At 38.7% G+C, this 21,776-nt stretch overlaps 2 protein-coding genes across 2 annotated transcripts; both read right to left on the bottom strand.

Moving 5' to 3' along the window:
- Positions 1–2,823: 2,823 nt before the first annotated feature.
- On the bottom strand, positions 2,824–6,656 carry LOC149833598 (protein YCF54, chloroplastic-like). Its single transcript, XM_090010892.1, has 3 exons — positions 6,378–6,656; positions 5,546–5,784; positions 2,824–3,181 (listed from the first exon to the last, which is right to left on the bottom strand). Exons 1-3 carry the CDS (start codon positions 6,609–6,611, stop codon positions 2,989–2,991), a joined length of 666 nt encoding a protein of 221 aa, XP_089867018.1. The 5' UTR covers positions 6,612–6,656; the 3' UTR covers positions 2,824–2,988.
- Positions 6,657–21,065: 14,409 nt separating this feature from the next.
- On the bottom strand, positions 21,066–21,675 carry LOC149833597 (uncharacterized). Its single transcript, XM_090009181.1, has 2 exons — positions 21,460–21,675; positions 21,066–21,353 (listed from the first exon to the last, which is right to left on the bottom strand). Exons 1-2 carry the CDS (start codon positions 21,673–21,675, stop codon positions 21,066–21,068), a joined length of 504 nt encoding a protein of 167 aa, XP_089865307.1.
- Positions 21,676–21,776: the final 101 nt, after the last annotated feature.

Here is a 21,776-nt window from a genome sequence, read left to right as displayed (position 1 = left end):
GATACTTTATAACCTTCACTGATGATCGCTCATATGCCACCTGGGTATATTTACTCTAACACAAGGATGAAGTCTTTAATACTTATAGGAAATTTGAGAATATGGTTGAGACCTAATTCAGTGTCAAGATCAAAATCTTTCATTCGAATAATGGGACAGAGTATATCAATACCAAGTTTACCGAACACCTCACTAGTCGCGGCATCACCCACCAAACCAGTTGTGTCGGAACACCCCAACAAAATGGTGTTGCCAAGCACAAAAATAGAACTGTCTTGAACATAGTCAGGGCCTTTATGTTTCACATGAACATCTCCAAGAGCTTCTGGGTAGACGCTATATCCCAGCCAAGCCATCAACTACATGACCCACATGGAAATGATTAGGGAGAAGAGTCTATCCCTGTCACACTTACATGTTTTCGGGTGTAAGTGCTTTGTTAACCTACAAGAGCGGCATAGGGACAAGCTAGAAAGAAGGGCAACTCAGTGCATATTCCTGAGATATTCTTTCGTAAAGAAAGGATACAAGTGGTATAACCCTTTGAGCAAGAGACTTTTTCTCTCCCGTGATGTTGAGTTCTTCGAAGAAGAGCCCTACTACCAAAACAAGGACTCACCCTTGTTTGATGATGAACTCCAGGGAGAGCGCTCATCACATGTCAATGCCCAACCCTACCTACCATAGACGTCAGAGATGACTCCCTCATCAAGACCGTTGACAACACCTTGTCCGAACATCCCAATGCCACCGAATCCTCAACCAGTGCAGGCAGGCAGACACCCGTTGAGAGTCCCATTGAGCAAGTTGTTATGCCACAAAAACTTGGCAGAACCACAAAATGTCTCAGCAAATTGAGAGATTTATATACCTACTTTGCCTTCGACTCAATCGATTACCCAATCGAGAGGCATATATCATTCGACAGCTTCTCAAATGCTTACCTCTCATACATTTGCAATGTGTACTCCAACACCGAACCATCCACGTTCAACGAAGCCAATGCCCAAGAAGTGTGGAGAGTGGTCATGGACGAAGAACTTGCAACTTTAAAAAAGAATGAGACATGGGAAGTCGTCTCCCTTCCTCTAGGTAAAAGACTAGTGGAATGCTGACCTACAAAATCAAGTATCGCAGCGACGAAATAATTGAACGATACAAGGCGAGACTTGTCGCAAAAGAGTACACCCAGGTGGAAGGGAGGGACTAACTATCACGAGACATTTGCCTTAGTTGTCAAAATGATGTTCATCAGGATTCTTCTATTGATCGCTGCCAATCAAAGATGGCCTCTATATCAACTGGATGTCAAGAACGCTTTTCTATGTGTAGACCTCTAAGAAGAAGTATACATGGAACTACCTCCAAGACACCTCAATACAGGCAACAAAAGTCTCATCGTACGATCTCAAACAGTCATCCCGCGCATGGTTCGTCAAACTTAGTGATGCCCTCACACAGTTTGATTTTTATAGAAGCTCATCTGAGTACTCTATATTCAGCAAAAGAAACACCACAGGCATAGTCATTATCCTCGTCTACATGGACAATATCATCATAACAGGGGACAATCCCAAGTTAATCAACGACGGGAAGGATCACTTACGTCAAAAATTTGAAATCAAAAACCTTGAAAAACTTAGTTACTTTCTTGGTATAAAGGTCGCCCAGTCTGATAAGAGAATATTCTTGTGTCAAAAAAATATGTCATGGATTTACTTAAAGAAGTTGGCATACTGAAAACAAAAAACATCAATACGCCGATCGACCAAAACCACAAGGTAACCAAGAATGAGGGAGAACCCGCACGTGACATCGACAATTTTCAAAGACTCGTGGGATGCCTAATCTACCTCACAATCACGAGACTCGACATTACATACGTGATAAACCTCATCAACTCATTCATGAATGAACCAAGGATCCCTTACCTGACCATCGCCCACATAATCATAAAATACATCAAGTCCTCCATAGGCAAAGGAATCATCATGCACAGGTATGGTCATAATTATAGGACATTCGGATGCCGACTGAGTAAGATGTCCACATCAGGGTACTATACGTTCGTGGAAGAAAATTTGGTTGCATAGAGAAGCAAAAAACAAAACATTATGGCCAGATTTAGTGTGAAAGTCGAGTACAAGGTAATGGCCTCTACATCCTGTGAACTTATATGGATTAAAGCTCTCTTATGCGACATGAGTTTTTCGAACACCGAGCCCATGGAATTAAAGTGTGACAATCAAGTGGCCATCGATATCGGGGCAAATCCATTTTTTCATGAACGAACAAATCACATCGAAGTCGATTGTCATTTTGTGAGGGAGAAGATTCACTGATGGGTCATATCAACCCCACAAGTCAAGAGCGTCGATCAGTTGGCTGACATTTTCACTAAAGTCGTCGGTAGTGATAAGCTTCAAGACATTTGAATCAAGTTGGGACTGGTCAACATCGAGTCCCAACTTGAGGGGGAGTGTTAAAGATAACCCGACAATCACGATGTGATCACGTCGTGATCCCTTGGGTTTGGATGGTACCCATTCCACATATGTCGCCAAATTCGTTGCTTACGTTTTTCCACATTTGTCATGATAGCCTCCTCATTTGTTGCGTTGCTATTGATCTCCACCTTTGCCGCCTATTGTTACGAGCTTGCTGATTATCCTTATCAAGCATATAGGCCATCATTACCTCATATCTATATATAGGTATGTGATGTCATTCCCCATGGATGTAGGCTCAATGCCGAACCAAGTTATATTTTGTCTTCTTTTCTCTCCTCTTTAATCACATCACGTTTTTATCATAATCAAACACTCTTAACAGTTCTAAAGTTGATACGTAACTCAGCGAGCACTATAAAATACATTACTACAAAAAGAAAAAGAAAATAAAAGAAAACGGAGAGGAAAAAAAGAAAAAAAAATGCTCCGAACAATGAGAAACAGAAAATACAAGAGGAACAGATGACGGTAAAATCATCTAGGCTTGAGGCTTACTGTTGGTTGGTGGCAAAAATGTCTCCCACCATCCATATTCATATTTAGGATAAGGAGCCACCCATTTGTCTGGAGTTGGGAACTTAAGATCTGCTGGATAAGAAGCCAATGCTTCCTCCATACTCTCCGCCTCATATTCTGCAGACAAAACTCGATCCAATCTGAGCTTCATGAACCTGCCAGGAAATAGCACGATGTAACACAGCAATCAATGATTCACAGATAAACGCACGCACTATAATTTTGCTAGATCTATTTTTGAAGTGCTTTACATAAATCATAGCAGTCACTAGAATATTAGCACATAAATTTAAAACTGAAATTTTAAACAGCACCTCTTTTATTTTTTGAAATCAACTTATGGCTAGATAATCATTCTGATTAATTTAATGGTCGAGGTGTGGCAATTGCAGTATAAGAAAAACCAAATACTATTTTTTAGGTGTTTTATCTTACAATTTAGTATTGCAAATTCTTAAAATAAAAGGAATTTGTAATCCAAAACCCTCAAACTGCAAATGAACTTCAAAGTAGCATATATCCCTAGTAAGATAAACTAGAAGAGGCTCTCCAAACATGTCCGTAGTCAACCTTTTAATTTTGTGGTTGAAAAAAAAAAATCCCAGCATAATAATGCTCCAGGAAAGGACTCAAAAAGCACTTGTCTATATTACTTAAAAGACTTAACACTTCCAAAGTCTCATTCATTGAACTGCAAGTTTAAACCTTACCCAGATCAGATTATGAGAAGTGGCATTAAAATGCATAGTTTGCATAAACATGAATGCACAGCAAAAGCCAAAACTGCTTATGTTTTTCTAGATCACTTGCTAGACCTCATGAAAGTTTGCATCTATTTTATAGCCTTGTATGCTATAGAGCTTTTCTTTTCTGTTTTCTCTAGATCACTTTCTGGGACTCTGGTAAGGTTTATATTCTTTCATCTTATTATAGAAATAATAAGAAAATTTTCTTTCTAAGACTTCAATAATTTCCAATGGCAGACGGTCCCATGAAATGGTCAATAAAGACTACATCTTAGTTGAGTAAATTCTCAATTTTAATCAAGCAGCCTTTAAGATAGATGACATTTTTGTAGGAAAATTTTCAGAGAACAAGAGCATCAGGCTTAAATCCTTCTCCACGGATATAACAGAATAAAGATTTATTATGAGAGATACAGAAATTTGTGGAGGCCCATGTATTCAAGTAGTAACAGCAACTTTTGTTTTATTTCTGATTGAAAAGTGGGTTGTCCATACACACACTAGTTCTCCAAAGTGATGGACAACCCCCTTCTCAATCAAAAGTATGCAACAGTTGGTAGGCTGTCTTGTAACAGTAACAGTTTAGACTTTGGATCTGAAAAAAAAAAACACATAATATGTGCATACACAATGACATGGACAAATAACAAACCTAGTAGCAAGCATACATTTTGCCCTGAAAAGATCCTTTTTAGAGTTGGACAATTCTGAAGGAGAATAGAACAGTTGTCTTTTTATTGATTAAACCCATTTTCCCAGTGAATATCATTGTACCATTGGCATATGCTCCTCAAGCAGAGAAATGGAATTGGAAGGGCTGATTACAAACACTAAATCAGCTGGCATCACATATAGAAAAGCCAGCAGGTTTTGGAAGGAAAGAACTCAACGACAGTGTGACTTTGAAAAATAAGTTCCAACAACATTTTTCTGCCACCTGCAAATTTCCTACCAAACACAGAAAACTGAAGATGGTTTCACCTGCTTAGTCCTTGTCAAGAAGTTTTCCAGTTCTCTTATCTTGTTTTACTGTATGTTCTGACTCGTTGGAACTCAAGATCCCTCAACTAAGATGCTACAGATCACTCAAGGCACGACATTCATTCCTGCTTTGTCCAGAGATTGAGAGGTGAACACTTTGTGCCAGGCTATGCTAGTTTTACACTAGAAAGCTGTTGAAAGACTCAATTTCACACAGTTCAAGTAGATGTCATCACACTTCCTCGCGCCCTTTGAACAGGGGTGCAGCCGCAGGTGCAGGTACAGGTACTGCTTCATTGCACTTGGATTAAACTAAAATCATGTCCAAAGTCTTTTTGTGATCCTACCAACACTCTTATCAAGGTCAACATTGTTCAGAGAGAGGTGAAGGGCTATTTCATCTCTGAACCTAAGTGAGATTGAGTAAACCTGATTTTTTATCCCAAACATGAAACCTAATACCACATTGATGGCTTGACTGTTAGATTCTATTGGTGATCATCCATCATCAATTCACCTTATACTCCAAATGTTCAATCATTACATAAAAGTAAGCTAAGCCCAACAAAATTAAGCGCTTCTCTGCTAAAGGGTCTACATGTTCATTTGCCTTGCCTGAAAAACTAAAACACAGAGACTCTTACGCTAGTCGGTGATTAAAGCCATGTCCATTATACAGGGTTAGCATTAGGAAACAAGAATTTATGATGCTCATATATAGTCTAGTCTTCTTGGAAAATCAACAAAGAAAAGGCAATGAAAAAAGGCAAAAGAGAAAGGGAGCAAGCGTACGTGATCCAAGTAGCATCAGTGGAGACTAGAGCAACGGCTGGCCTCTTGAGTCGACTAGTGAGCGAGGGAAATTTATCCAGGAACTTGGGTTCGATCACCAACCAAAAATCCTGCTCCCTGTTGCGCTCCCCAAAATACCGGAGTCTCTCAAACAAGAGCTCCTTGAAGTGTTCTTCCTCGTCCAACATGAACTTGGCGTTAGCAACCACAAAGTAATACTTTCCAGCACCGCCCTTTTCCTACAATTGCGAGAAAAAGAAAGCATCCTTGCATTAGTCTTCACGACTCCAACAATGGCCAACAGATACCTCACGGATTCTGACCGTTTACAAATTATACACGAGAAGCTAGTTCAGCACACTTTCCTACACGCTCATGTATGTGCAGAAAACATTTCACTTGCTCATCAAAGTTCACATTTTTTGAAACCTGTTTTCAACTTGAGGTGCGGGCTCAGTTGAATGTTTAGCATCAAAGACTTTAATGTGACAATTCTTTGATACAAACTTCCACTATTTATTAGGTAAAAAGATGAGTGAATCTGATGATGACCATTGCATAGAGCTGAAGCATTTTATCAATAAAACGTCAAAGCCACCCATTTCCGGGCTTCACGAGGCCGAAAACCGAGAGACAAGAGTGTATATGCCACATTACACAACCAAGTGTATGATATTACCATCAATAGTACCTCATCTTGAAACAATTGACAAGCGAGGTATTTTCCTAGACATGGTGGTGCTTCAAAACTCCCATAGAAACAAATAATTCAGAAAAATCGATCCCATGAGAGAGAGAGAGAGAGAGGAAAGGGTGGTGGGTGATTGATTACCTTGTCGGATTGCTGAGGGGAGTCCAGCTGGTTGGATTCTACGGCGACGGCTCTGGTTTTAGATAAGGGAGATGAGGAGAGGGTCTGCCTTCTGGTAGAGAGGGGCTGAGCCATGGGAAAGAAGTGGGTGGTTCGAGAAGGGCAAGCCATTCGGTCGGGTCTGAAGGATTCGCGCGTTTGAGCGAGGGCCATGCCTGCACACGAACCCAGATGGAAGTGGGCCGCCATCGTCATCTTGGACAGCACCTTCCTCTCTCTTTAATGCTCCGGTCCGGTGAGAAGGGAAGCCGAAAACCTTATCTACAAGCAGCAGCACAGTCATGTGACCTGTCACCATGCGGCTGCTGCTGGATCCGGGTAAGTCCATATCCACATCCAACATTTGGGAGCGCATCGCTTCCAATACAAACAATGGATGTAATAACGTAAATGGAAATAGGCCCCCCTCAACCGGCATCCAGGGGTGGTTATCCAATCAAGCTGCTCGATCTTTTTAAACAAAAACACACGATGAACAAAGTTCACGATATTAACATGGTTTATTGAGCAATCACTTACATCCACAAGACTACACTCACCAGTTTAAGTGTGGAGTTCTTCATTATTTAAATAGTTATATTGTCTATTAACTTCTCTTAGTCAATTATTTTGATTATTGTCCATTTGGTTACACATGATAAGATTAACTACCTGCTATTAGCAACTTGATCTTTTTGGACTTTTATCATATTGGCCTCTTGAGTTGCCTCTTGAGCGGGAATGATAATCTCGATCTCATCACATTTGTCATTATCGTGAATTGTTGTTAGAGTTCCATTTGGATAGGCTTATTGTGATATGTTGTTAGAGTCTCATTTGGTGCAAGATGATCTTGGATAAGTTGATCTATTGTTATAGTGATAAATTTGGTTTTATCGAGTTTATCAGTTTTAGCATTATCGTGACATGCGCTATTATCGTGATCTGCCTGCACTATTATCGTGATATGCATTATTGTGACCTGCGATCTTATCTCTGTTAACAGTCTCCTTCAAACTGGTCGCAGGCGGAGGTGAGTGTGCATAAGAGGCTTGGTAAAGATGTCATCAATCTGTTTAAAAGAGGTTACATATCGAGTGATGAGAGTGTCTAGCGCAACTTTTTCATAAACAAAATGATAGTCAATTTCAACATGCTTCATGCAGGAATGAAACACACACTTGATGGTAGCCTGAAGCGCCGAAATATTGTCACAAAAGAGAATAGGTGGTTGATGAAAAAATACCCTCAAATCACGCAAAAGGAATGTGAGCCATATAAGTTCAGCATTGTTGGATGCCATGAATCTATATTCCGCTTCCAAACTGCACCGAGCAATAATAGGTTGTTTTTTGGCACTCCAAGAAATGCATTGTTACCAAGAAATATGCAAAAGTCAGAGGTAGAGCGTCAGGTAATAAGGCAACCTGCTCAATCGGCATCCGAGAAAGCATATAATGACAAGGAGGTTTGCGATAGTAGCCGGATTTCGTGGTCAATGGTGCAGTGAACATAACAAAGAATTTGTTTGACCATCTGAAAATGTGCATTGGTCGGGTTTCGCATGAACTGGCTGACGAAGTTAATACTGAATGAGAGATCTGGGAGAGTCATAGTGAGATATTGAATGCCTCCAACAAGACTCCAATAAAAGGTAGTATCCCGAAAAGGCAAATCATCATCCATGGTGCTACTGGCATGAGTCATCATGGGCGTAGAGACAGGCTTGACACCAACCATCTGAGTTTTATCAAGAAGCTCATAGTTATAGCGCTTTTGATTAAAAAATAGACCCTTTGAGAACCGTTGGACTTCACAACAACAACAACTATGCCTTCATCCCAAAACAATTGGGGTCGGCGATATGAACCAAAAAAGAAAATCATTCTGGGTCTTCCACATGAATCCTTCTCCTCCAATCATTTCTATCCAATGCCATGTCCTCGGTGAGAACCGTTGGACTTCAATGCCTAAAAAAATAGTGCTATAACCCTAGATCTTTCATTGAAAATTATTGATTGATAGTTTTAATAAACTGGCTGAGAAATTGAGTATCATTGCCAATAAGAATAATATCATCAACATAGAGTAAGACTAGGTATCATGGATCCACTTTTGCAAATAAATAATGATGGATCAACAATACTGGAGAAAAAATCAAAAGACATAAGGAAAGTGTCAAACCGATCATATCAAGCCCAATGAGCATGCTTTAGCCCATACAAGGCTTTCTTTAGTTTACAAACAAAATTTGAAAGTTGAGGGTCTTAGAATCCTAGAAGTTGTTCAAGAAACACTGTTTCATTCAGATGACCATGTAAAAATGCATTCTTAACATCCAACTGTCGAATATCTCAGTCGTAGGCCTACACATGTGACACATTTAATGGACTTTGATTTTATTGAAATAGACTTATTTTTTTCAAGAAAGTCAACAATATGCGCATGCACATGCCTAAGTCGTTAATGCCAAACTTCTCAACTGGGGTTTTTAAACTGTGAAGAAAAAAAACTTGCTACTCACGATCAATCTTGTTCCTTGAGTTGTTGAATCCATAAAGATCTCCTACTCTACTCCTTATCGCCACTTGTCTGCCCATCCTCTTGTCCTTAATCACAAAACTATCAGATGAAAACTCAAACAAACAAGGCATATCAGAGGTTAATTGACTTATGGATACCAAGTTCTTTTTAATTTCAAGAACAACCAAGGCATTATTTAGAAGAAGAGAGTGGTTACCATTTCAATTTTAGTAGACCCTACATGGGTAATATTTAATCTGGCACTATTTCCAACCATAATTTTTTCTGAACCATAATACTTGGAGCAAGTTTTGAGAAATGTGAGAGGTAGCTCCCGTGTCAAGAAACCAATTTTGATCTTGGCTATCAGCTAGTTTTATGGCAGTGAGAGCCTGTTAAACATCTTCAGCTTGATAAGCATGATTAAAGTGATGTCAGCAATTGATGACATTGTGATTCATTTTACCATATATTTGACACAAGACCCACTTTTTCTTTTCTTGGTTGGTTTTAACATTCGGTTGATTTAAACCGGGTTTGCCTTTTTTTGATTGAATTGTCTGCCACCCTGACTGGCTTGGATAAAACCACGACCCTTTGAGTTGAATTATTGCTTTGGATTGAATCAAATTTTTTTATTATTAATTTTTTGCCCAAAAAAGGCAGAGTTCTCATTCACATCTTCTTCATCTTTGGAAGATATAAGGAAATATAATAAATAAATATCACAGAATCAAGCTGTATAAACAAGGATGTACAAACAACACTTTCTAAAAGCAGACTCTAAATGCAATATTTGAAATGGTTGGTAGGACCTTAATCCTAACTCTAAGATTTAGATCATCTGATTTTGATTAAGATACGCCGATATACTCAAGCCGAAGTTCGAAGTACGTGACATAGAAATATTCTTTTGGTTCTAAGGTAATGGCTTCCCAACATCCTTGAGCACCTACCAATATACTTCGGACTATGGCCCTTAAGTACGTGGTAGGGGGACGTTAACCCAAATAAGTGATCTAGTTGTGAGGCTCTCTTCCAAACTATGGTTCAGTGAGATAGCCCAGCAACGTGAAGACCGGGACAATATAGGTAGGGATGTTTTTGAAAACATGTTTAACATGCAATAAAACCAGATGTTTCTAATGCAAATCCTAAAGAGATAGAATTTAAATGAAGAGAAGCATACACTTGCATACATTGTTTGCATTCAATCCCTAGAATTGAGGAGAGTTGTATTTCAAACCTAAGTCTAAGTTAGCATGCAATAATCTCCTCAATATGGTCCTACCAAACCATACTTAGATCCTATATGCATTAATGTCAGCTAGGACATAGTCTAGGCTCCTAAGGTTTGCATGAAAATGAAGCTAACATTTGAAGAATAAAGACTTAGATAATATCAAAGCAAAGCAAAAGACACAAATTCGATCGGACAAAGATAAGTCTCATCACGGTCGCTAAATCTGCGATCATTGCAAAAAATTTCCTCTTGTGTTCTCTCTTTTTCCTTCCTAGCCTCTATTCTCTTTTTAAAGGAGAATATAAAGATAGAAAAGAAGAGAGAATGAGAAAAGAAAGAAAGAGAGAGGAACTCTTATGCAAAGGTCTCACTTGACCTAAATTTTGAAAATATTTTAGAATTACTCACCTCTGTTTTGAAAATTTGCGAGAAAATGGAGAGACGGGATTTGCTCGTCGGAACGAGGTTCGACCGTTCTTGGCGCCTTTACCAGAGGTAATCGAACCAAGGATCGAACTTATGCCTCTTGCTTTACCTAAATATTGTCTAAGAATTTATTCTAAGTCTAAGAATGCACAAAAAATCATGCTTGTGCGAATGCAAAATGCAGAAATGTATGCTTTTGAGAAGAAGATTTTAGAACTTTGATTTTCCCAAGTGATTTTGAAATACATTTGAAGATACTCGAAGAAATGATTTAAAGGTTTGAAATTGGTTTTGAACAAAGTTAGATTTTGAATCTAACTTAGAACTTTGAACAAATGGATTTGGAAGAAGAGACTTTGAAATTCTAAGTCTTGGAATAATCAGAATTTGGAAAAATGGATTTTGAATTTGAAGAAATAAGAGGAAAAGGAAATTTTGGAACTTGAGATAGAATTTTAAGAAAAATGGAGTTTCAAAAAAATAGACTTTGAATTTGAATGGATCGACTCTGAAAAAGGAATTCTTAATTTCAGAACCTGAAAAAGGAATTGAATTTTGATTTAAGAAATTGATTTAAAAATAGTTTTGGAAATAGGAATTGGAAATGGAACTGGATTTGAAATCTGGAATCCTATATGAAATTTGATCTGAAATCTGGAACCTAGATGGAATTGGGTCCAAAGTCTGGAATCCTAAATGGGATTGGATCCAAAGTCTGGAATCCAATATAGAACTGAAATCTGGAAATGGATTTGAGAAATCCTAAATCGATTTTGGAATTGAAAAAAAAAAGATGAATTTTAGGAAAAATCAATTTTCAGAGTGAATACCAAATTTTGATTTTTAAAGTCTGATTTAAGACTTAGAATTTTAGAATTTTGAGAAATAAAGAATAAATCTAGAATTCTTAAATCAGAAGATGATCTGGGAGATTTGGGAACCTGAAGTGAACAATAAAGAATAAAACTTGATTTTGAAACTTGAATTTTTGAAATTAGATGATAAATCTGGAAATTTCAAAGTTGAATTGAACTTTTGAATTTTGATATAAAATGTTGAATTGAATTTGAAATTGAATCCTGAAAATGAATTTAGAAATTCAAAGTTGAATTGAAATTTTGAAATTGGATTTAAATTGGAAATTGAATTTTGAATATAGAAGTGAATTCGAATTTTCAAAGTCAAATTAGACTTTGAAATTGAAGTTTGAGTTTTTAAAATAGAATTGAGAATAGAAAGATGATTTTGAATAAGATTTGAAGATTGATTTGAGAAATGAAGAAGATATTTGAAAAATTATCTCAAAATAACTTGGATTTAAAAAAAAAATTGAAAATATGATGTAATTCTATCCTAAATGATGAATGAATTAAAAGAATTTGAAATTGGGTCTTTGAAAAGCATATTTTGTTCCTTAAATAAATTGAAATAAGATTGAAGATATAATACATTTCTGACTATGGTCATAAAACGTATTATATAATAATCATATTTAAATTCAAATAAGGAATAAAACACATTTTGGTGCCTTTATAGAGTTTAAAATAAAATTAACTCTCAATATATCTTAACTATGGCCATTGATATATATTTTGAGTTAATTTTAAGTTAAACTCAGATAAAGGAAGAAAATATTTAGAAAAAAATATTATGATTTTTTAAAAGAGATCCAGTGTGGATCGAATGTTATTCCCTAAAAGATGAAAACCCTAAGTTTTGTTCACATCTTGACTATGGCCATTGATGCAAATCGTCAACTTAGGATTTAATCACATTTTATTAGAATGGTGCACGTGTCATTCGTGTTCCCATTTGTGATTTTTGAAAAATAAAGGCAAAATGATATGAAACAAGCAATTTGTGATATTTACATGCTCATACATTCTAATCTAGTGCAAGAAATGTAAATTTTCATTATATCTAGCTAATACAATCTTGACTTTGATTTAAAATTTACAAGAGTTTCTAATTCTAGGAAAGAGAGTTGCAGTTTCCATGCTTTTCCTGCAAAACATTGAATTAGTATAGGGCAACATTGTAAAACATGGAGGGTGAAGCAAATTCTAGAGCACATTAAGTGAATGCAAAAGGGGTGGACATATACCAAAATCGGCATTATTATATGCTAAAATACTTAAACTACCACTATAGATGCTTGGTAAAATATTAAGGGAGATATTAAGGAACAATAAAATATTTACTGTGAAAATCATCAACTAAGGAGACTAATCAGGGTATTGAGGACCATTACAGGATAATAAGCAAAGACACAATAAAACTCAGATATAACCGACTGTTAAGCTTAGTTATAGGGTTTAGACATGAAATGTAATACAATACATATTATGATAACATGATATTAACTATATGTGCTCACATACTGCTAACTGTATGATGCTAAACATACTTGTTATATCAAGACCATAATGTATAAACTAAATGCTATCGGCTTTGAGGATGCCATAGAAAATGAAATGAATGCAGGGTAGCAATGACTAAAGGAGGATGCGATATGTTACAAATGTTATGTATAACAGGATACAGTGGAGCTGAATAGTGTATTTTGCAGGAAATACACATGGTGGGAATGGTGAGTACATTCACTATCATCAAATGGCTGGTAAACATAAGCGTTGAATGTTGTGCAACATGACGGTGGAATGAGAGAGTTACGGGTGGGTGTATGATGTTGGTAGTAAGTACAACAGGTGAAGGGCTGATGGTGCATTTGTGGAAGGAGTGTAGGAGGTGCAGATGAAAAATTGCGAGTGCAGCAGGTGGGTTGCGGCAGCAGTGGCTGCAGCAGGGGGGATGATAAGTGTAGTAAGATGAAATGCATATACAGGTACTGTATGCGAAAGTGCAACAGCGGTGCAGTGAGCATATAATAAAGTGTTGATGAAACTGTGGTAATACAAGTGAAGTATTAAGTAACTTGTTCAGATGTAGGTAGGGAGATCTAATTCTAAACCAGGGAATCGCATGCTTCACAAAAATGACAGAGGAGTAATCCTCAAGAGATGTAGGAACTAAAAGGGGTACCCACGAACAAGACCAGCACCATCACGATATGGCTCATTTAGTGTGTTGAAGAAGAAAGGAGTGGATGGGCTGAGGGGCACTATAAAATGATATACAATGAGGCAAAGCTACATGAAATACGTAATTAACTGACGCATAACAAAAGGGCAAGGGAAGTGATGATGAAACAATGAACTAATTGATGAAGCATATGAGACCCTGTACAGAGTATAACTCAATGTGGATATCCTGTACATCAAGCAAATTGGAAATCATAGTGAAAGGTTCGTATTAGAGATTATCTGATTGGGGAAGTAAGAACCGTACTCTCTCCTTCAAAGAATCCTGTAACGATGATAGACTGTATCTTCTATAAAATCTTCAAGGTGAAGTCTATATTCAGATTCGTATGACCCAGCCTCGATCTTGTTGAATGTGGTTTATCCATATAGCACACTTCACGATGCCTCAACCACGTAGAATTTTGCTCCATCAATATTTCTGTTATGAGTTTCAACCATGCCTACGCATCCAGTGATGAATCCAGACCGTGACAGATGGGGAATTTCATCATAACGAGCATAATCATCAAATGAGACCAGAGGATTTAAGAAATGCAGGAACTCCAACAAGATTAACATACAGTGAAAAGAAAATCTGGGTAAAATCTAATAAGAACACAAAATTGGAAGATGAAATCTTCCAAACTAGAAACAGACATGAACTGAAGATTACAGGAAATCGATTCTCCATCTATGATGGTGAGGTGGATCGATAGGTATCAAGAGCACTCACCTCTTTTTTTTTATGTTGTTTTCCCCAGCAATCAACGAACTCTGCTTCAGCTTTGAAGATGTAGTCCTTTACTTCGTACCTGCAACCAGATGAATTAGAAAAGGAACTGTTGCAATATTCATGATGGGCTGCTGCTTTGCCTTCCTCATGATAACAAATGATCCCAACGAGGAAGCATTTGCTCCTTTCTCAGCTACAAAACAGATCCTCCATCCAACTTGGATAATTTCATCAATCATTAGAAGCATCCGCAATTAACTGCCCCTTTGGAGATAGATCATCCATTTGCCTACTATTCGCAGGTGAATGTTTTACTTCATTCAAGCTTACCACTGATGCCAGCATGGAACCCAGAAATCTAATGATCTGGATGGCGTGATTTTTTATTGTTTTAAATGTTAAAAGGGATTGACAAATGAATTGTTGCACCAATCTTATCATTAAGAGAAAATCATTGCACGGGGTTGTGATGCCAGAAACAAACTATATATGTAAAATGGCAAAACTAAAAGAATAGATGCCCTAACATAGCTGATGCGAGAATGAAAGAATAAAGGGGGTAACTATGAGGTTCACAGGATAATCTCTATAAACTATAACCCAGAATATAATGCTAAAGAAAGTTAATAGAAACAAATTCCTCATAGAAAAGGGACACTACAGATGGAAATCAGAAGGTTTACTGCACTTAAGGGATCAAGATCAGACATAACGAACGAAAAGAAAATGTGTTGGAATATGAAATTTCATCAATATCGCACATAAGTAGATCGATGTTGCTATAAGCAACTCGATGAGACTGGAGTGCTTTAATGGGACAAATGAACAAGGAGAAACAAGAAGAATAGCAGAGAGAAGAAAAGGGGATCAAGGGGTTATGGGGCATGGTAAACCACAAACAGAATTGATTCTGAGTGTTCCTCATAACAAACGATCCTGTTTGAAATAAACGGGAAAAGCTAATTGGGACAAGACAAACCGATCATGCACAATGGAAAGATCACAACAAGCAAGATAAACAACCATAACTAATTGATGATATGGGTTGGTGGGAACGTTCATCTTCACCGAAGTTGATATGATGATTCTACAGAAATGAATAAGACAAAGAGCATGACCCCATCCCCTTTCTCTGATTTCACTGGAACTAGTTTTGTCACCCTGTTCTTGTTTTCTTCATCCATGATGAATGGAAGATAAACGAGAGAGGGAGAATGAGTAACCAATCAGGGGAAGGGAAGTAAATGTACAGAATGAGAATGTGGTAATTTAGCAGTATCTAACATGAAATGAAATGAAAACAAACGAAGATACTGAAAATTAAAATACATAAACTAACAATGGGAAAAATGTAACCCAAGGGAGGGTTGAATTTTTGTTGCAAGGTGAAAATCGGTGTTGTTATAAGAAGACCGGCATTGCACATATTGCTTCAAAAGAAAATCAAAAGAAAACAAAAGAACATTCCAAGAGAAAGAAGAGGGAAGAGGCAAATTTATAGTAGTACATGGGAGAAGGCGATTCTTACCTGGTTCTGTTGGGATCCTAAAGGAGGGATCTCCTCCTTTGTTCTATCGTGGAAGTTTACTGTTGAAGAAGAAGAGGAGGGGAAGAGATCAGGGGAAGAAGATAGAAGAGATGCGTGAAATGGCGGGGTGAAGAAGCGATGCTGAAGCCTTTCCCACGGTCTCCTTTTTTAGCGGGAGGCCGTTAGAAAAGTTTTGAATCAGGTATGAAGGTTTTTGAAAAAATTCAAAAGGGTTGTTCTTTTAAAAACGGTTTTCTCAAAAGAGTGGTTTTCACAAAAACCCGATTTTCAAAAAGGGGCTTTAAAAGGCTATTTTTTTGTATTTTCTTTTTCGTTTTTCTTATTTTTTTTGCTCTTTTCTTTATATTTTCTACTTTTTGTGTGTTTTTGAAATAAAACTTAAAAATTATGAGAAAATGAAGGATTTTAAACTATTTTTGTAAATTTTAAAAATAATTACAAAAGAAGGATTTTTTGAGAATTTGGGTTTATCTTCTGATTTTTTTTCAAAAAATGGGTTTGGATCCAGGTTTTGAGAAAATATTCGAGTTTTGAACCTCAAATCGAGAAATACAGGATAATGGATCCAAATGGATATCGAATAGACTGTCTGAACCTTTCAAAATTATTTTTTTTATTTTTGTAAATTTAATTTAAAAATTGAATAATATGAATTAGGATTGAATTTTGATACTAGATCCGGATCCGAAATTGAGTCAGATGTATAAAATGGATTTGATTTCAATAATTACAATAAATAAACTGGATTTTTTGATTAAAAATGACTCAATTTATTCAAAAAATTGACCCAAAAACAAAAAAAAATATTTATAAAATTTTGAAAAATTTGATATGTTAACAACAGGACAAAAAGACATTCAGAACACTATTGTTAACAAATATTTGATGCAGTGGACGGCTTTTCAGGCATCCTACCGTGTCCATTATCGTCTGTAATTTTCGATCAACCCCTCCCCTGTTACAAAAGGAACATTAATGGAGGGAACACATTAAAAAAAATTACGTGACTGGAACGGAGGAACAAGGAGCTTCCTCCGCCCCGACCCACTCCGTGACTGGATGAAGACAGCGACGACGACCCCTGTCGCTGGTTCGGCGTCTCCTGTGCCACCATCTCCACCGCCCAACGCGTCGTCGTCGTCGTCGTCGTCTCCGTCCCTTCCCGCAGCCTCTCTGGCTACCTCCCATCCGAGCTTGGCACCCTCCTCTTACTCTGCCGCTTCAACCTCCACACCCTCCTCTTCCTTCGGCCTCCCCCTTGCTACTTACGTATCGATCGCCCAAGGAAGAGAAGTCGACGACGACGCAAAAGAGGAAGAGCTCTCCATCTCCTGCAATTTCTGCATGAGTTTCATATTCTTATAAGTTCCTCATATTTTAACGTTTAATCTTGCCGTCGACGATGATGTTGGCAACTCCCGGCTGATCCCCTCGCCACCTCTCCATTTCGGAATCCACCACTCCCCTCTAAAGCCCTAACGCTGACTTCGCCCCAATTCCTCCGCTCTGTCGCCCAAGCGGCACCGCGCCTCCCAGCCCACCGTCCTCAAGGAGGATACCTACATCATTGCGATTGAGCAGATCATCGAGCGCAACTTCTTCCCCGACATCCCCAAACTCCACGAGCGGCTCGACTAGATCCCCATCGTCCGTTCCAGAGACCCCTTGCAGATCAGTGATGCCCAATTGAAGATTCTAGACCGTCGGTGGTTCCGCAAGGCCTCAAACCCTAACCCTACAATCGGCTTCCGTAATGACTCCATGGACGCACGACTGCATGCCAGATCAACGGTCGGCAGCGGCGGTGGCGGAAGAGGAGATCGATCCCTCTATCGAAGATGGTGAGGATGTGGTGGTTGATTCGATCCATGGTGGGTGTCGTGCAATCGAACGGGGACCAAGCCCATCAGGCCCTCCGGCAGGGGTTGTGCCATTTCTCTGGGGTTTCCGACCCTGGTTTGAGCCCAAACCTGCCCTAGGCCCGTGTTTCAGTGAAGAATCAGGATGCCCTCGAGCTCACCGTGCGCCGGCCAGGTCCGGCAATGGCCATTGCCGACGTTGAGGAGTGGCTCACCGAAGTTCCCATCTACGCTCATATTTCAACCCTCAATGTCACCGGTGGTTATCCGCACATCGTCATCAAACAACGGACATTTGGAACATTGCATATGAGTACGGTCCAAACAAACGTTGAACTTGTAACAACTACCAATGTTCTGTTCCGGCTTTTTTGTTCATTTCGTCTAACCCTAGACAAGCCATCAAACTTACCCTAGAAGTTAGGAAATGTTCATCATCGTTGAGGGTCAAAGCTTGTCAAATAAAAGAAAGATTAGGTTTTTATTTATCGATGGGCTTTGATACTTGAGCTGAAAAAATTATGAAAAGAGCAGTTAAAAAATGTTCGAATTAATATGGTGGTGGATATTTTAAACATGACAATGGCCTGATGGTGATGTAAAATTTACCCAAAAACTAGGCTATGTCACATGACATGCCCGTTTTGACCGCTTGTTCCTAGTGACACAAGCCTACACGTTGATTCGGACATGAATTCGTACAAATATTTGTTATTACTTAAGAATATTACTTTTAATATTATTTTTATAAAAAACATTTTAAATGTTCAAATATCAAAAAATGATTTTAATTGATTAAAGATTAAAAACTGTCTTTAGACCTTTCACGTCTTATTTTTGAAAAAAATTTGACCTTGCGAGTCAAAACCACATCCCTTATTGTCGTATCCATGTATCTTCGTGACATGGAAACTAATTTAGCCGCGGAGGAGGATGCGGCTCTTTAAATTAAATTGTATAGACAAAAATGTCTCGGGCTCTCTCATGTGTCGCCTTTTGGTGCCATGCATATTCTTTAAATCCTTTAAAGTGACTCAAGTTGTCGCTACAGAAATGAAAAACGAAAAATAACCATACTGTTTTTTTTTGCAAAAATGATGCGATTTCATAAATGTCTTACAATTTGCCGAAATCCATTTTATATTCAAAAGTTTTTATTTTTGAATTTTTTAAAGATATTTTATCATTCACACAAGCTAGCTCGTTGATGTTCTGCAACATCTTAATAAAAAAAGAATCACAACAACATTTTACAGACCTAATAAAATTCACATAATAAAGTATTTACAAGCACATAAACTGGTGCCGACCTCATGTAGTTGAGATAAGGGTTAGACCTCATGTAGTTGAGATAAGGCTTGATGATGCCAGCTTAAAATGACATGCAATTTTAATGGAATAAGAAGCTGCTTAGGGAATGGAGTAAAATTTATCTCGATACATTTTTAGTTTGAAGCTCCGATAAACATTAAGGCAATGTTGGAACCCGAATTATCTCGAGACAGTGAAATTACCCGGAGAATAACGATTGATTTGTTGTCGGCGTAGTAAAAGTTTGAAGAAAAAAAAAAAAACTTGAACTGGCATGTTTCTATGTGCAGCTCAGTGCAAGATTTTGCGCAAATTTACCTTCATCTCTTAATATAAAACACACACACACATAAGAGGCACTAATCAAATGAAAGTTTTTAAGTATTGCAGGTCGACTGTATGGCCTTAAATAAACTATGTGACGCAAAACCAACACCTAGGGGCCCATAACTTTTGCACAGATTTTTTTTTAGAACAAAAATAAAAGTTGCACGAATCAATTGTTTTCGATCGGATCCAATAGGATGCTATACTATGGGTACAATTTGTCCCACTCTACTTAATTTGGGATTTCAAGTTTTCAGAATCTACTGCCTTTGAAATCCATGATCCGCCTTTAATGGTGCAATAAGTTCTTCCCTTCCCTGTTTTCCCACCATCTCATTCAACCAAAAAGAAAGAAATGTACCATTTTCCTTGCTCTCTGTGTGCACATTAATGCTTACGAAAATGATGGTTAACTTCCTTCCCTTCCTTTGCAGGTTGCGGAGTAACATTAATATTCGTAGCCAGCTAGGGTTTGGCGTCATGGGATGGAGCCTAAGCGCTTTGGCTGGCAGTCTACGTTCAAATCTCATGGACATCACCCTTTGTGCATGCTGAAGCCTGGTGATTCTCTGAGGGCAAGGGGTTAGCCCACGGAGTTTTATGCTGTCAGGAAAGTGACCGTATCTCTGTTCTTAGAAGTGGTTTCTCTATGTAAATATCAAAAAAAACAGAGGAGGCCAACAACGACCTACAGCAAACACCAATACACGCAAAAGTCGTGCCGAAAAGAATACGCTCGATTCTGCGTCACTTATAAGTCATTTTGCTCATGCATCATTTGTCAGGAATCCAAACCAGAAAAAAAAAGGGCAAAATCAGCATGAGGATCTGTCGGCTCGTTCAGAAGAAGAATTAATGCCAAGATTAGAAAGCATAACAAAAAGATGAGGTAAAATCTCTCTGCTACACTTGCAAAAACAAAAAATATAAAAAGGAACGAAAAATTTATACCAAAATTACATCCCCTGCTGCGTACTGTTACATATAATCATAATAACATTAGCCTTTAATCTGAACTAAAAAAAATAAAAATAAGAGTTACTTATTTTAACTGTGCCAACGCCAACCAACTCTCCCCTAAGAAGAACCCAACGGGGGCTCCGCGTGGTTGGTAGGAGCTAGCCTTTCAAAATAAAAAAAATCTCTCGCCTAAGAAGAAATGAAATTTTTGTTGGAAAATTCTATTTAGGGTTCAAGCTTTTGCATGATATTTTAGGAAAAGTCCTATGTTTTCAATTCCCAACTTTTCACTCAAATTGTCAAGCAGAAATTTCAAAGTTAAATTCATTGTCAAGATCCATATAAGATATCATTTTTTAACATTTTGCTCATTTTTATGGTGCAATAGAGGTAGTTTAGTAATGGATTTCTATTATACACGTCTCACAACTCACAACCGGCTTAGGTCTCATATTCAGGAAAAGTAAAAGTTGGGTTCTGAGATGCCCTTTCAGAAAACATGCCATCCTTCTGTAAGCTCAAGCAAAAGGTGAGGTCTTCGTAATCTAAACGGAAATTTCTTTTCTTTTTTTTGGCATCTTGCTGAAGAGTGAAATGCGAAGAGCACTAATCCAACTCAAGCGAAAGAGTGAAGGTACCATGAGAAGGAGAAGCGGTCATAGTTTCGTATCGTACGTGCAATTCTGGCTCTGGATTTTCATATCGAGGAGCCGGATGTCCGTCTGGCAGTGCGCGCTGGACACGGCGTGGTGCCGGAAGATGCCGAGGAAGGTGACCCTCCCGGGGATCATCGAGCGGCTCTCTATGTGGACTACGCCGGAGAGGACCTCCCCGATCAGGGCCAGGTCGGTTGCCAGCCTGTCCGCCTGGAGCGTGAAACGGGTGCCGATGGTCTCGGACCCGTCGGCTGGAATGCGTCCAGGGAGGATGTCCGCCTCGCCGACCTGAAGCCCGTGGAAGAAAAGCCGGCTCGTGCCTGAAGCTGGCGCGGTTAGGGTTGTGAACGATGAGCTCGGTGTAGAGGGTGATGTTGAGTTCGATCCGGAATACCGGGAAGCTGATGCCAGGAGCGATGCCCTCTACGGAGGTTGAGAGCACGGTGATGGTGGGGTCTTTGGCCTTGGAGGCGCAGAGGGCGAGGATGAGGATGAGGAGAGCAAGGAGGACGAGGAAGACGGCCACACCGGTGCAGCAGCAGCGCCTGCACCGCCGGTTCCGCCAGTGGTATAGCGGTGGCTTCCCGTGGGGCAGGCCGGATTCTGCCATCGCCTTTTCCCTTGCATGCGTTCCTTCTCCTTCTCCTCTCTGTTGTTTGAAACTCTCTCTCTCTCACTCCTCCTCCCCGACCTTAAAACGAGATGCTAGGC

Source organism: Nuphar pumila, chromosome 6, assembly GCF_984573655.1.
Source record: "Nuphar pumila chromosome 6, dmNupPumi1.hap1.1, whole genome shotgun sequence".
Classification (NCBI taxonomy): Eukaryota; Viridiplantae; Streptophyta; class Magnoliopsida; order Nymphaeales; family Nymphaeaceae; genus Nuphar; species Nuphar pumila.
This window is presented reverse-complemented; position numbering and strand designations above follow the sequence as displayed.